Source organism: Canis aureus, chromosome 16 (assembly GCF_053574225.1).
Source record: "Canis aureus isolate CA01 chromosome 16, VMU_Caureus_v.1.0, whole genome shotgun sequence".
NCBI classification, from domain to species: Eukaryota; Metazoa; Chordata; class Mammalia; order Carnivora; family Canidae; genus Canis; species Canis aureus.
Genome location: NC_135626.1, coordinates 222,961 through 239,007, shown reverse-complemented (window position 1 = coordinate 239,007; position 16,047 = coordinate 222,961). Strand labels below are relative to the sequence as shown.

Here is a 16,047-nt window from a genome sequence, read left to right as displayed (position 1 = left end):
GCGCAACCTACTCTAATTACATTACAGTGAAGATAGAGGGGCAGCCCCAGTGGCTCAGTGGTTTAGGGCTGCCTTCAGCCTGTGTGTGATCCTGGAGACCCAGGATCGAGTCCCACATCGGACTCCCTGCATGGAGCCTGCTTCTCCCTCGGCCTGTGTCTCTGCCTCTTTCTGTGTGTGTGTGTGTGTGTGTGTCTCGTGAATAAATAAATAAATTTTTAAAATACTAATAAATAAATAAAGTGAAGATAGAGGGATAGCACTGTCACATTGCTGGCCGACTCAGGACAGGCGATGCTCAAGGTCTCTCATCTTCCGCCTTCCAAATGTTCAGCTGCTTTAAAAAAGGAGACAAGCTTCTTCCTAGAAACGTGGTGTTCATCACCATATATAATGTAAGCCTCTTTCTTTCTCTACAGTGCACTTGTTATCATGCGCTTGTTATCGAATGACATACGTGATAACCACATACACCTGAAAACCACAAGAGTATAGGGTACATTTGCTGGTTATTTCACAATATAACTTAGAGAGGTTTTCACATCTGTGCCTGGAGAACATCTCATCTTTCCGTACTCAGCACTCTGTGTATTTATCCTCAATATAGATACTATTTACATCAATAATACTTCTCTGGTGTATGTAAGTTCTACTGATAGAAGTCCACTGGGAACCATGATTATCCAAACCTAAATATTCCGATGTATGATTAAATTCATCCTATTTTTCATTTCATTCAGAAAATATAAGCTATTTCTTTTTCCCCCCCAAAATTCGATCTCAGGACATAATGTTCTGTACTTTTGTTTAAAAACTGCATTATTAGATTTGAACATGGCTATATGACATAACAGCCTTTATTTTTTTCCCAACAAATTGAAATGGGCACAAATCTTTATGAATGTATATATTGATTTTAACCTATAACTTTGAAACTCACCTTACCATTCAGTACTCAGCAACTTGGAATTCAAATTCTAAATGATCTCCAAGCTTCTAACTTAAGGGTTTGATGCTAAAGCAAACAGAATTTCAGTTCTTTGTGTAATTTTTAGCCTGCAGAACAGCTGACCCCCTAGATTGTATATCAGATCTTGTAAGGGACATGAAGCTGTAATTTGGAAAAACAACAGAGCGATCATTTTATGTTCTAGAACAGACCATCTGTGACCACCCTAGGAACTCAGGGGGAAAGGGGACCCATGTAAACATGAAACTCAAGCTAGCTACCTGCTGTGCACAGAGTCCTTTGTCTCCTAGCTCCTGCCAGCACCCATGAAACTACCAGGCTAGGCTCTTAGCTCACAAGTAGGGTAACATCTCCATCTTCCAAGGTAATTAACAAAGAGCTTAGGAATACATTTAATAAAAGACATACAAGACTAATAACTAAAAATATATCACTGAGAAACTTTTTTAAAAATTTAAATAAATGAAGAGGTACACCATGTCTGAGGAGTGGGAAAACTCTGTATTATCTTTTTTTATTTAAAGATCTTATTTATTTATTCATGAGAGACACAGAGAGAGGCAGAGACACAGGCAGAGGGAGAAGCAGGCTCCATGCAGGGAGCCCGACGCGGGACTCGATCCCAGGACCCCGGGATCACACCCTGAGCTGAAAGCAGATGCTCAACCACTGAGCCACCCAGGTGCCTCAAAAATCTAAATAAATAATCTAAATAAATGAAGATATACTATGTCCGAGGAGCGGGAAGACTCTGTGTTGTTAAGATGGTATTTCTCAGGGCACCTGGGTGGCTCAGTAGGTTAAGTGTCTGCCTTCGGCCTGGTCATGGTCCCAGCTTCCTAGGATGTCCTGGGATGGAGCCAACACAGAGGAATTCCTGCTCAGTGCAGAGTCTGCTTCTCCTTCTTCCCTGTTCTTGCACTCTCTCCATTCTCTCTCTCCCTCACTCTCAAATAAATAAAATCTTAAAAAAAAAAAAAAGATGGCATTTCTCCCAAACCCATCTATAGATTCAGTGCAATCCCAATCAAAATCCTAGTAGGCTTCCTGAAGACACTGACCAGCTCAATTTTTAAATTTATTTACTTTTTTAAAAGATTTATTTATTTATTCATGAGAGGCACAGAGAGAGAGAGGCAGAGAGAGAAGCAGGCTCCATGCAGGGAGCCAGACACAGGACTCGATCTCGGGTCTCCAGGATCACACCCTGGGCTGAAGGTGGTGCTAAACCACTGAGCCACCTGGGCTGCCCTCAATTTTAAATTTAGATGGCAAACCAGAAGACCTAGAAGAGCCGAACAATCTAGAGTAAGAAGAAACAGGTTGGGAGACTTACATTACTTGGTTTCAAGACATACTTTATAGTCTTAAAATATAGCTAAAGCAATCAAGACAGCGTGGTATAAGCATTAGGACACAGACCAATGGAACAGAAGAGCGTGCAGAAACAGTACCACACATATACGGTCAACTGACTTTGGGAAAAAAGTGCAAAAGTAAATTGATGGTGTGAAAGATAGTCGTTTTAAACAAATAGCACTAGAACAACCTGCATGTAATCAAAATTGACCAGGGCAGCTGGGTGGCTCAGTGGTTGAGTGCCTTCAGCCCAGGGCCTGATCCCGGGGTCCTGGGATCGAGTCCCACAACAGGCTCCCTACAGGGAGCCTGCTTCTCCCTCTACCTATGTCTCTGCCTCTCTCTGTCTCTCATGAATAAATAAATAAAATCTTTTTAAAAAATGGACCACAAGGAAATGTGGAGAAACAGATCTGGGGATGGTGACTGTGCCATATCTGTGTATTTTTATCCTAAGACAGCTTCCCAAAGTAGGAAACATCAACTCCAACTTTAACAGGAAGAAACAGGTTCAGAACCCTGACTACATGCCTAGGAATGCAGAAGGCAGCATTTGGGCCCCAGCATCTCTGAACCTCAGGGTTGTCCCGTGGTGGTAAAGGAGCCTCTGCAGAGAGCAGTGAGAGGACAAAAGGTCCCAAGTCTACCAGGAAGCGGAGTTTCCTTCCTGCCCTTGGCCTGGCTCTCCATTTCCAAGTCCCATTGCAGCCCAGGCAACAAGGCAGAAAGAGCTGAGGGAGACCTCCTGTGGTAGTACATTTCGTTCCCATGATGCTGGTGTGGGGGAAAGGTACGAGTTGTGAGACCATGGAACTGTGACAGTCTGTTGTCTCTCATATGGAATCAGAATCAGAGTTCAAGCTGTCTTTAAGTTCTGGATGTGGCTCAGAGTCACAGGAAGTTGCCCACTGTTGCTGGGGGTGGGTCTGCTGGGAGAGGGGCACGTCCAGGGCACCCATCACCACCCACCCAGAGCATTCAGGGGGGGCACAGCAACTCTCCAGAGGGACATGAAGGGGTCAGGCTGCGGGTACTCGGAAGGTGTTGGGAAGGGCCAAGGAGAGGTGTTCCTCTCACTTAGATCCTGGGATCCCGTGGAGGGGCCTCTCCAAAAGCACAGTGCTGGGGTCCGCTCCCTGCCCCTGGCTGGCCTTGTGAGCATCCAAGGTAAGTCCTGCAAACTTCCCAGCATCTGTAGACACTGTCACCAGCTCTTCCTTAGGCACCTCTACTCAAGCCCCTTAACAATTGCCTGCACAATTTATGCTTCCCATTCCTCATCCCAACATGCACCTCACTTTCAAAGAATTCCCAGCCTTCCAGAAAACTCTGGATTTCTTGCTCACTCCAAGGACTCACGAACTGGCCTAAAGGCTTCTCCTGTCCCCAAGTCTCTTTCCTCCTTTGCTTTCTAAGGATTCCTAGGAACTTGGTCTGCAGTGTCACCTTCTCCATTTCTATTCCCGCAGTTCCCCCTCCAGCCCTCTGCTCTGTAGCTGCAGGGCCTATTCCAGGGCTGGCAGAGGGCTGCCATTTATTCTGTGCTCCTGGTGTTCAGGAAAGTAAGGTGGTCCCCGGGTGCAGGCGTGTGTTGCTCATCTCTGCTCTATGCAGTTCCCCCATACCCATCCATTTTCTCAGATAATGCCATCTTACCCGTTTGAAACATTTGCATATGCAGCGAAAGCATAAAAGCACAGGTGGCCCGGACACACCCTGCCTTCAGGGTGCTGGCTATCCCCGGGGAGAGGACAGGCCCCACAGGTCAGCAAATTTGTCCTTTAAAGGGCTAGGGAAGGGCAGCCCAGCAGTTTAGCGCCTCCTTCAGCCGGGAGTGTGATCCTGGAGACAGGGGATCAAGTCCCTGCACGGAGCCTGCTTCTCCCTCTTCCTGTGTCTCTGCCTCTCTCTTTCCGTGTCTGTCATGAATAAATAAATAAAATCTTAAGAAAAATAAAATAAAATAAAATCTTTTTAAAAAATAAAGGGCTAGGAAGCAAATATTTTAGGTTTCTCAGGACTATCCAACTTCTACCAAAGTAGCATGAAAACAGCCACAGACAATATGTAAATGAATAAGCACGGCTGAGTTCCAATAAACTTTACTTATGGATGCAGAGATTTGAATTTCATAGAATTTTTACATTATAAAACATCATTCTTCTTTTGATTTTTGTCTAAACCACTGACAAATGTAAGAGCTATTCTTAGCTCACAGGTCGCGCAGAAACAGGTGGTGGGCTGGGTTTGGCCTATGACTGTGCTTTGCTGGCCCATCCTGTACCTGAATCATTTCATTTCTAGGGAAGAAAGAGAAAAAGAAAAGGGGAGAAGCAACTAGGACAATATTAACATTTGCTAAATCCTAGAAGTGAGTGCAGGGCTGTCTGCAATTTTGTTTCCTATGCTTTTTATATATACTTTCAAATATTTTAAAATTTTTTAAAAATGCAAGAACAGGAAAAAACCTGGAAGTAACCCCCAATTGTTCCCAGAACTTTATCACTGGGTGCTGGGATTAAAGGTGATTTTTTATTTTCTTCTCTTCTAATATGGTTATTTATTGCTTTTGTAAACCTGGGTGTTGGGGGAGGAGGAGAAACACTGATGCAAACATTCTTTTTTTTTTTTTTTTTTTTTAAGGAGGAGACCTTTTTTTAAAAAGGTCTTCCCTGGAGACCACTAGTAACCCAGAAACTTCTTCCCTAATGTCTCTGGGGGGGGCTTCCCAGGCCCCCAGCCCCAGCACTGTCTGTGGGGGTGGGGCAGGGGGCCACACGCTGGGTTCTCTGAAGCTTAGAGTGCCATCCTAGGACAACTCAGAGGCTGCTGCTGCTGCTGCTGTTGCTGCTGGAGGGCACTTGGATCAGGTTCCTAGACACTAGTGATGTGTGACTGCAGAGACAGTTCATGGGAAACCCAAGCTTCTCTTGGACCTCTGCTCCCACCCAACTTTTCCAACTGTGTGGATCTGCAACCCTCCTCCACCCAACTCCCACCCAGCCCCCCACCCCATGCCTACCACCATCTGAAGCATCAAGAGCCAGAGTAGACTTGTCAGCCATGCCCACAGCTCTGCTGGTTCCCAACCCACTCCAAGTGCTCCCACTTGCCTAGGTCTTTCCAAAGGCCTTATCCCACCACCTTCTTGCTGGGTTTCTCTCTCCTGAGTGCCAGGTTCCCCCACTCTCTCCCTATACCATACCAATCTAGCTTGCTGGCTGCTAAGAATCATATTCCCAAATCACAGCTCTCGTAAGCAAAGTGAAGGTTAAACATCCTGCACTCTGACGCTCAGTAGCTGGGTAATGCCGAGCAAGTACTTAACCAATTATAGACTCAGTTTTCCCATCTGCAAAATGAAGCAGATCAGAGTAACTGAGAGAATGAGGATTTTAAAAAATGATGCATTTAAAAGACTTAGTAGAGCCCCTGACACAGTGGAAGTTGTTGTTAGAATTACCATCATTTACAAAATCTTTCCTTTGATTCTCTGTGGCTTGCTAGTGGGAGTGCCAACCTCTTGGCTCACCATTCAAGGTCCTTACCAACTTTCTAGTCACATCATCTGCTAATCTGATTCCAGGAGACCTTCCTCCAGGATCAGCTCCCTGAGAGTAGGGACTTCCTCCATGGCAGCCCCTGGCACAAGGTTTGCAAACAGTAGGAGGCTCACTAAAGCTCTGCTACTCTGAACAAGTACAAGTGACACTTGTAGCAGCCTCTGGAGGAAGGGATGCCAAAGATTCATATGGATGGTTCCAATCCCCATTGGCACCACATTTTTTCTAGATCAGCACTAAGAGAGGTGCAATTGACCCCTCAGACTTTGAATAAACAGGTAATGACAATTCACCCAGCCTATAAGAATACGCTATGCTGTGTCAGACCTATTTGCTAGAAGTGCTTCTAAGCCCAGAGACGTTGACTTGTCTGAGATCACAGAGCATTTATGATGCAGTCAGGGGGCAGCCCCGGTGGCTTAGCGGTTTAGCGCCGCCTTCCGCCCAGGGCGGGATCCTGGAGACCCGGGATAGAAACCCATGTCAGGCTCCCTGCATGAAGCCTGCTTCTCCCTCTGCCTCTCTCTCTCAAATAAATAAATAAATAAATAAATAAATAAATAAATAAATAAATAAAATCTTTAAAATATATACTTAAAAATATATATATATGATGCAGTCAGGACTCCTGCCCTGGCCATACTCCTAAGCCAGATTCAGTCCCCAGAATGGAAGTATAAATGGATAGGAACCCATTTTTTCTCTTAAGACTATCTCTAACCAACCTCTACAAACCCCTCCACTTCAAGAGGGACAGCAAGAAGGAGCATTGCCCCTGGCTGCCCGGCTCCTCTGGCCTGTCTCTTTCTTCTCCCCTCTGCTCCCTCATCCATCAGGAGCTTAGGGGAAGGGACAGAGCTTCACAGCCCCAGATTTTCCTCCCCATCCTCCCTGCCTTTTTTATTTCACAGCCATGTCAACTCATCACCTCTGAGGTCCAAGAAAAAAGAAAAAACATGGCCCAGATGCTGAAAGTGCTCTCTTGTCTGTCAGGGAGAAGAGAGGAGGGAAATAAAAGCTAACAAGACTTCTAAAAAATGGGGCAGCCCGGGGGGATCAGCGGTTTAGCACGGCCTTCAGCCCAGGGTGTGATCCTGGAGACCGGGGATCGAGTCCCGCATCAGGCTCCCTGCATGGAGCCTGCTTCTCCCTCTGCCTGTGTCTCTGCCTCTCTCTCTGTCTCTGTCTCTGTCTCTCTCTCTCTCATCACCCCCCCCCTTTGTGTCTCTCATGAATAAATAAATAAACTCTTAAAATAAATAAAATAAATAAAATAAAAGCAAAATCTCCAAACCACCTCTCAGTTACCCAGCAGCTGTCAAAGTCAACATAGGAACCGGGTAAAGTGGGGAAAGCCCATCCCAAATCAAACCCAGGCAGCTGCGGAATCTGGGATTCACAGACCAAGAACGGCTGCCTTTGCAAAGGCATGATGGGCATCCTCAGGCAGCTCATCTTCTCCGCTAACGTACAGGTGGGTCTGTCTAGATGGCAGAACCAAGTCAGTCTTTTCTGAGTACACAGGCTACTGGGCTTTTTTTTTTTTTTTTTCTCATTATCATTATTTGGAGGGCTATGAGATTCCCCTTGCTTCCTTATTTATTCAGTCAGAGGAAATCACAGCACAGAGAGCCGCTTCCAAACTCAAGGCCACGTGGGCCAATTTCAGATGGATAATTAAATATTGAACAAATGCTGAAATGCCTTTGCTGGATCAGGATGGCTAAAAATAACCCTGCCACTCCATGCGATAACCACCCTGCCACTTGGCATGGCATCTCGCCCGCTCATTCTCAAATCCCTCCTCCCAGCAACTGTCAAACACAAACTTGCCAGGAGAACGGTGGGGGTTACAGGGTGCTGGGGGATGCTGGGCGGGCCGGGCACTCACTGCCCAAATTCCCACTCAACAGAAAACAAAACAACTTCAGCTCTCCGCAGGCAAGCTCCAAATGTTCCTGAGCAGGAAATACTCTCCCTTTCCTGACATTTAAAACAAGTGGCCTCAAGAGGAAGGTGCAAGGGAAGTAACACAGCCATTGCTCTTAAGAACAGTAAAAAAAAAAAAAAAAAAAAAGAACAGTCAAAAGGCTTCATGTTATCTCTAAGCAAAACACATATGGGATGTGAGCGCATTAGTGTCAAGTTACACAAGAGCCCTTCCCCTGTTCCCTCCCCCCCAGAAGACCCAGCTTGAAGACCCTGGCTGCCTCAGTTTCCCTATCTGCACTACCCTTAAGAAAAGCAACGAACAAGACCCACTTGGAAATACAACACAGGAGTCCGGATTCTGGACCTGGCTCACTCATTAACTTCTCTACATAACCCTGAGCAAATGGCCTTGGCTCTGCGGGCCTCGGTTTCCCCAGCTGTCAAGGGAAACAGCTAGCCCCTGGTGCTGGTGGTACAAGAGGCCCTCTGGCCTGGCCCGGCAGCAATCGCCGCTGAGCAACAGGCTCCGGCCCTCCCATGCCACCAGGTTCCGGTGAGCACAGGCTGCAGCAGGGCAGAGACAGAGCTTCGGGCCTGACCTGCCGTGCTCAAGAGGGCATTCTAGTGTCTCCACATCTCACCAGCCACAGGAAAGAGGAGACGCTGGGCTCCTGGGCACCATTCTAGTGTAAGGGGCCCAGGTTCAAACCTCGTTTCTCATGGCCCATTACCTCACAACTGCAAGCTCAGTTTCCTAACTGGGCAAAGGGAAGTGACAGTAAGGACCCCTACCTCCTAGGAGGGTTGAGGGGTCAAAATAAGATATGACATGCTCAGGCAAAGCTCTTGGTGCAGGCCTGGCACACATTCGGGCACTATCTTCCTTGCTATGAGAGGTAATCTGGATGAGCCAGGAACACAAAGGCTAAGAGGCTGACATTCCAGCAGATTACCTGGGACTTCTGGCCTCAAGCTGTCTGCCCATCTTCAGACACCTCATACCAGGGCCCTGAACCCTTAGCGCAAAGAGACTTGGTGAAGAGGCAGTGCCCTGTGACCTTCCCAGGGAAAGCACATGGTTGGCAGAACACAAATGAGAGCAGGATACAGGACTGGGGTTGGGGGGTGAGACCAGACCTAAAGGACCATCTGAGTGGTCCCAGGCAAGCAGAAGAGCCAAGTAGGAAGACTGAGCCCCTCCCTCATAGATGCCAACTGTGCCAGAGTCATTCCTCTGCCCCCCTCCCAAGTTATGGCTAGAATTTGGGGAGATGATGGCCAAGAACATTTGGTGGAGTCATTGACTATGCAAAAGAAGGAGGAGGCCTTATTGAAGCCAAGGCCTGACCTCAGAAAGATCTGCCTGCCAACAAAATAGCAGCATGGTACATTTATAAGCCTGGGATCTGGAGTTTTGCAGAACTGGGCTCTACCTTTCTGAACCGTGTGAAGCTGGATGAGGCTCCCACTCTTTGGACTGCAGGTTCCTCCCCCATAAAATGAGGATAATGCCAGTATCCATCTCACAAGGTTGTTATGAGCATTAAATGAGATGAGGCAAGTACAAAATTAAGCTCCCTGCTGGGCACTGAGAAAGCACTCAACAAACGAAAGCCATTTTAACTTCATTACATGCCATGTAAGGGAGTGAGCCTCCAGCTCCTGGAGTATGTAAGGGCAGAAGCTGGGATCAAGCCCCAAAAGAGGGATTGGGACTCAGGAGGAACAGAGGAAGAGATGAGGCAGAAAAGGATAAATGTACAATTTTACATTTGTATCCAAGTTGGGGGCAGAGAGTCGGGCCTTGGGCCCTTGGGGGTACATTTGAAGATAAAGGGTGAAAGGACAAAAGACACAACCAGCCGTCATCCGCAGAGGCATCTCAGTGAAGCCAGGATCTATATGGAATGGTCCAGCCCCTGCCCCGCCCTACGGTGGCACACAGGCCCTTCTCCAGCCATCACTCCCAACTGGGAAGCAGCTGTGTCAAACCAGCGCCCTCCCCAACCCTGTCACCATCTTCCTGGAAGCCAGCAGCCCTGGGTCCCACACCTAGTTCAATGAAAGTACTTCTGTGCCTCAGTGTCCCCATCTGGACCCCAGGGGTTAGATCACTCAGCTGCCATGGTCTAGGCACAGAAGGGGGCCATGACCTCAGGAGGTCAGCCCCAGGATTCCTGGGCACCTCTGTGAGGCCCTCTTGCTGTGTTCCTCCAAGTGTGCTGGGGTGTTCCTGGGAAACCCCTCCAGAGGCCCCTCGGACAGACCCCAGCACACCCTGAAAGGAACGGGGCCCAGGGAGAGGGGAGACACACAGCAGCCAACACACAGGGCCATGCAGTGAGACTACTCATGGATGTGGAGCAGGGATTAGCCATCTCAGGAGAAAGTACCCACCCAGTCTAGGCTTAGCCCCCGGAAAAACTCGGATGAAGACATGAAGAAAAGTATGCATGTGAACATTCCAGGTCTCTCAACACCTCAGGCAGCAGGGCAGGATTGGCCCAGCTTGGCAAAGGGGGAGACCGAGGCCCTGGGAGGTGCCCGGAGTCACACAACCAGCTTGTTGCTGAGCTGGGGGTAGAGCCTGTCTTCTACTAACCACTGCTCTGATCTCCAAAAGGGCTCCGTGCCCCAGTGAACCTCAACAAACTGGCCTCCTCAGCCATCTGGGGGCTTGCTGAGGGCTGGGAGCACACACCATCCATCCCCGGGCACCCAGGCTGGAGTCCAGCACATAGCAGGTGATCCGGACATGTTTGCTAGTTGGTAGATGGGCCAGACTTTGTCTGGAGTGAGGGGAAAACTTGCATATCTCCCCCCAGCAGCCCTGGAGGGGACAAATAGGTCACAAACACAGACAAAACTTTTCTTGACCTGGGATGGAAGGGGTAGGCAGGAAGGCACCCTGGCTGGTGACACTCTACTGGCAACAGGACCCCCTCATATCCATGTGCCATACCTAACCATCCCGTGGACTTAGAGCCACAAAGCCCAATGTGAAATGGCCAGATGACCCTTGCCATCTAGAGTTTCCTGTCTCCACCCTGCCTCTGGTCACCATCACCTGCAGGTCTCACTCTGCCCATTCCTCAGATTGGAAGATCAGGGCCTAGAGAAGGAAGAGCTCTACTGAGTGCCCTACTTTGCTCAAAGCTGGGGGGGTGGGGGGACATGCTGTGGTCACTGTCAGTCACTTGTAGGCCCACCAAGGACAAAGTCCTGCTCTCAAGTCCAGAGTGAGACCCCCCTCCTCGCCACTACCACTCTAGGTGGCAGTGGCGACAGTGGGCAGGGGGCTTGCTCAGAGGTGGCAGCCTGGCCACCGCCATCCTTCCCAAGACCAGGCCAGGCGTGAACCTGCCCGCAGCCAACTCTTCCCTGCACCTTTCTGTTCCTTAACATACACACCCCCCGGGAGCTCTCAGTCACTATCCTTCCTTGCTAGTGGCAGAGGCCAGAACAGGTGTGGAGTGATGGGTATGGGTGATCGGGGCTGGGGTGCTGGATATCACCCCATCTTCTGGGGTCTGATGTCACCACTGTGGGGACAAGCCCTCTTGAAGATGGTGAGACTGTGCAGCCTGAGGTCAGAAAGGACTGGCTCAAGGGCCACAGGGCAGCTCCCCCCACATGAGTTACCACCTGGGTTGGGGTGCCGGCCTCAGGAGGAGGGGTGGCCCTGGGGGCAGAGGCAGGGACCTGGGGTTCCATGGAAGGGAAGGTCCATGGCTGCTCCAGGTGGGCAAGGAGCCCTGAGCCTCCACCCCTCACCCATCCATGCCTCCCCATCGCTCCAGGCCCTTTCTCCAGCCCAAACTACTGCTCCCCACTATCGCCCTCCCAAACCCTCCTCTTCCTCCACCCCAGGATCAACTCTGTCCACAGCACCCAAGACATGTTCCTTCTTCCTGTCTTCCCATGAGCTGTTCCTCTCTCTAGAATAAGAACACCAACAGCTCACACTCAACTGTGACCCAAGTGGCTTCTAGCTTCCCGTGTACTTGCTCTCATTCTCAAAGGACCCTGCTGTCACCTACACCTGCTTACCAGACTAGGCCAAAGAGAAGTAACTGGCCAAAGGATAGTTTAGTGCAGAGCTGGGGCTTTAACACACATCTGACTCAATCACTCCCTGAGCTGAGGGAAATCGTAGCCACCTTGTGACGCCTTGTCCAAATGCCACTTCCTCTGTGAAGCCGTCCCTAATTTCCCCAGATGTAATTTCTGTTCAGTCTCCGCTCCCCACCCCCCACCCCTGCCCTGCCCTGCAGGCTTTGAACTCCTTCAAGGCCAGGACATGGAGCAGGGGCGCCTGCAGAATGGCATCAAGGTGCAAAGGAGGTCATGCTGGGCAACTGCAAGGACAGGGGAGGGGTGGAAGCCTCGGGGTGCCCTGAGCATTACTGGGCATCTGTACAACACCCATTTCTCACAGCATGAACACAGGTCCTCATGAGTCCTATGAGTCCTGCTAGCCCCCTCGACAGCTCAAGAAACTGAGGCTCAGAAAAGAGAAGTGGCTTGCCCAAAGTCTCAGTGCTTGAACCCAGATCCCCCGCCTTTCAGGCCAAACCTGGATGGGGGGGCAGAGCGTGGGGGAATAGCCAGAGGCCACTTCAAGGAAGGTGGCAAGGGGAGGTGGGCCACAGGCCTCAAGAGACCCTTGAGGGCTGAGCTCTCAGCACACACCTGTGCGCACTTTCCAGTCTCAGCTTGAACCATCCACACATGGGGAACTTACCACTTCAGGAACTCACTACTTCCTGAGGAAGCTTTGTACATTGTTCTTCAGCTCTGATTGTGGGAAAAGTCTTCCCCATTCTGGGGGGGGGAGCAAATGAACGCGTGCTGCCTGACTTACCCTCAAGCTGCTAATAAAACTAAGGTTCCAGGGCATCGCCGAAAGGCCCAAACCACACAACCAGCAAGCACCTGGGCAGGTGGGGATCTGACCCCAGGTCTGCCTGATTCCAAGCCCAGATCTGCTCCAAGCCCTGCCTGACGGACCTCCGCACTAGGACCAGCCTTCCCCTTTTCCCAAAATAATCGACTCAGCCCAGATCCCGCTGAGCCCTGCCAACCGCCCTCGTCCCAGTCATCCACCACCCGTGAGCACTTCGGGGGTCCTGAGCCTTTGACAGGGACGCTGGCCCCCAGGACCCCTTCTTCTGGGCTCCCCCTCCCTGAACTCCATTCCACCCAACCTCGGAAGGAAGTCCTGGCCCCCACCGGGCCCACCAGGCCACCGGGCCACCGGGCCACCGGGCCCAGAGGGCAGCGTCTTGGATCACGTGGGCTTCCAACTGAGGATCCTGTTGCTGGAAAAAAGAAAACCCTACTCCCATTTCCCCTCTTCCCTGTCCCGCCTCCCGGCTTGAGAGACAGAAACTTTTCAAAGGAGGTGGGCCCACCGCTCTCCGCTCTCCGCTCTCCTCCTGGAGGGGTCCGGCAGGTCTAAGAGCGCAGCCCCTCTGGGGCCAAGGGCTCCTGGGACCGGACACTCTGCAGTCCAGCCGCCTGTCCCTCCACCACGGGGCTGGGAAGTGCGCGAAGCCCCCGGGGGGGGGGGTGTGGGGCTCTGGGAGGGACCCCCCGCCCCGCACACCCTAAGCTGAGAGGTCGAGGCCCCCAAGGCCGCCGAGCCAAGGCCCAGACCCTGGTCAGGCTGCTCGGTGCCCGGGGACAGGGGGCGGAGGGCGGCGTCCGGGAGGGGGAGGGAGAGCCTCGACCTGCCGCTTCCCCTGCGCGCGCTCGAGCCGAGGCTGGGCCCGGGGCCGGGGCAGGAGGCCGCGGCGGGGCGGGCGGGGCGGGGCGGGGCGGGTCGGGGCTCGGGCGGCGCCTACCCCTGGCGGGCCGGGTCCGGCTGCGGGAGCGGCTCCTCTGTCGCTGCAGCCGGGGCCGCCGCAGCAGCCGGTAGTAGTACGAGGGCCTCCCGGGGCTCTTCCTGGCGCTGGCGCCGCCGCCCGCGGACATGCTGCCGCCCGCCGGGCCCGGCCGGGCCTGGGCTCCCCGGGACCCCTCGGCCGCCGCCCGCGAGCCGCCCGGACTCCGCCCCCGCCCGCGGCCCCGGGCCCCGGCCCCAGCGAGGACGCGGCCAAGTCCCGGCCTGGAGTCCTGGAGTCGCGGCCCGGGGAGCCCGGGAGCCCCGCGGGGGTGGACGGCGCGCGGCGGCCGCCAAGGAAGGGGCCAGGCGGACCCGCCGCGGACCCGCGAACACCCCCGCGCGGCCCCGCCCCCGACGGGCCCGGAGACGCCCCCAGGCCGGGTGGCGCAGCGGTTGGCGCCGCCCGCAGCCCGGGGCGTGACCCTGGAGCCCGGATCGAGCCCCGCGTCCGGCGTCGCGCCCCCTGCGGGGAGCTGCGTCCCGCCTGCCCGGGCCTCCGCCTCCCCGCGCGCGTGTGCGAATAAATAAACGGAATCTTTAATAAGTAAAGGAATGGATGAAGGAATATTGTCCCGCTCGATGCACGCATTACTTGCATGTCACAAGCCCAGCTGTGGCTCTGGCGCAGGGAAGGCCGAGGAGCCAACACACCCTCGCACAGGCTCCGCCGGATCCAGACATCGGCCCCCCACGAACAAGGCCGGGGCGCTGGGTCTCCCCCCCGCTGGGCAGTCACAGCACATCCCGGGGGCCCCCCCGAGGAGATGGGAACAGAGGCCGAGAGCACGCAGGTGACTCCCTCCACTGCCTCCTGCTGCAGAAGTCACGCACTCCCCAGGTCAGAACCTTCCACGGCCCCCCACGTCCAGGCAACGAGCCTTGGCCCTCGAGGCTCTGACCATTCCGCCCAACCCTTCCCCAGCCTCACTTGCTTCCCCTCCTTGTCACCCCTCTTTGCCCTACTCCCAGAAGGGTCTGCCCTGCCAAAGGCCATCCTGCTAGGGCCCGAATCCTCTAGCCTTCCCTGACCATCCTGGCCCTCGGTGGTCTCTCTCCCCCTCCTCCTGTGTGATCCGGAACAGCATTTATCTCGCAAATTATTCAAACAACTGAGCTTCATTCTCTCAAGTACAGAAGGGGAAACTGAGGCCCTGACAAGGAATGCTGATTGGCCTCAGTCACACAGAAATGGCAGAGGCAAGTGGTCTCAGCCCGCAGCTCCCAACACAGGCGGGGCCTTACAGGTGTGCTTGAGGGAGAGTCCGCTGCGGGTGCCAAGATGATCTGGAAGTTCTCTAGAACAGCTGGGAAGGTGGGGCCCTGGGGGGGGGGGGGCGGAGCAGTCTCGGCAGAACTCCAGCCCGGGTTTTGCACCTCACAGAGGCCCCCCTCCCTGGCTCCCTGGCTCGGGGGAGGGCCCCCAGGCCTGGGGGAAGCCTGGATCCCAGCTGGAAGCCAGGCGCCTTCCCTGGCCAGTGGGGAGGGGCAAGAGGAGGATTGCGCCTCCAAACCAGACCTGGGTTGTCGGAAGAAGCCCACTGGCCCCTCTCCCCACGGTGAGTCTCTGGGGCAGATGGAAAACCACAAGGCCTGCAAGGACTCTGTGAGCCTCCTTTGGGTGAAGCTGTTGCTCTAGCACATTCCCAAAAGCAAACACTGCCCAGGAGCCTCCCCCCGCAAGTACAGAGGGGGGTGGGGGGAGGGGAAGTACCCAGTCCCTCAGTCCTAGGCCAGCTGTGGGCCTTCTCAGCAGGTAGCCTGCCTGGCCCAGCCTCCTCTCTCAGGTGGGCCCCTGCTGCCTGGCCCTTCGGTGCTGGTGGGTAGAAGGCTCCCTGGAAGTCCAGCTCAGGGTGGGGGCAACAGTCCTGTCACCAGAGCCTGGAGTTCATCAGACCCAGTTTCCTCCCCAAAGCAGGAGTGCCCGGATAAGCTAGCTTCTGGCCTTCCCTTGAGGGGACGAGACATTCCCTGCCAACAAGGTGTCAGTGGCTGAGACAAGTGGTCTGGACCTGGCACTCCCAACTAGCAGATTTGATTGTATGTATGTAGAGGGAGGAGAGAAGTAACCAGGAGCTCAGAACCTCATCCTAAATACAGCTGGGCTCCAAAGGTCTGGAATAGTCTATCTGTTTATGCTCGGGCTTCTCAAGTTCTTTCAAGTGCCTCGGTTTCCCTGCCTACAAGGAGAAGCCATGGACCCCAACCTACTGACTTTGTGGAGGGAGGGTCAGTTATTGAAGACAAAGAAGCATCTGCGTTCCCACCCTTGGGATGGGGTGGACGTTGCCAACCGGTCCCGATACCCAAGCTGAACATTTCCACAAGCCTCAGGAGGG

At 52.9% G+C, this 16,047-nt stretch overlaps 1 protein-coding gene across 3 annotated transcripts in view; it reads right to left on the bottom strand.

Moving 5' to 3' along the window:
* DAB2IP (DAB2 interacting protein) overlaps positions 1 to 16,047 on the bottom strand; it is a 189,727-nt gene that overhangs the window by 109,675 nt on the left and 64,005 nt on the right. Inside the window, exon 1 of one of the 3 annotated variants that reach the window (XM_077850519.1) lies at positions 13,671 to 13,830. The exons of the other annotated variants lie outside the window; for them this stretch is intronic. Within the exon in view, the coding sequence (XP_077706645.1) occupies positions 13,671 to 13,800 (130 nt within the window). The 5' untranslated portion in view covers positions 13,801 to 13,830. Of the gene's footprint in view, positions 1 to 13,670; positions 13,831 to 16,047 lie in introns of those variants that run through there. 3 annotated transcript variants of the gene reach the window in all.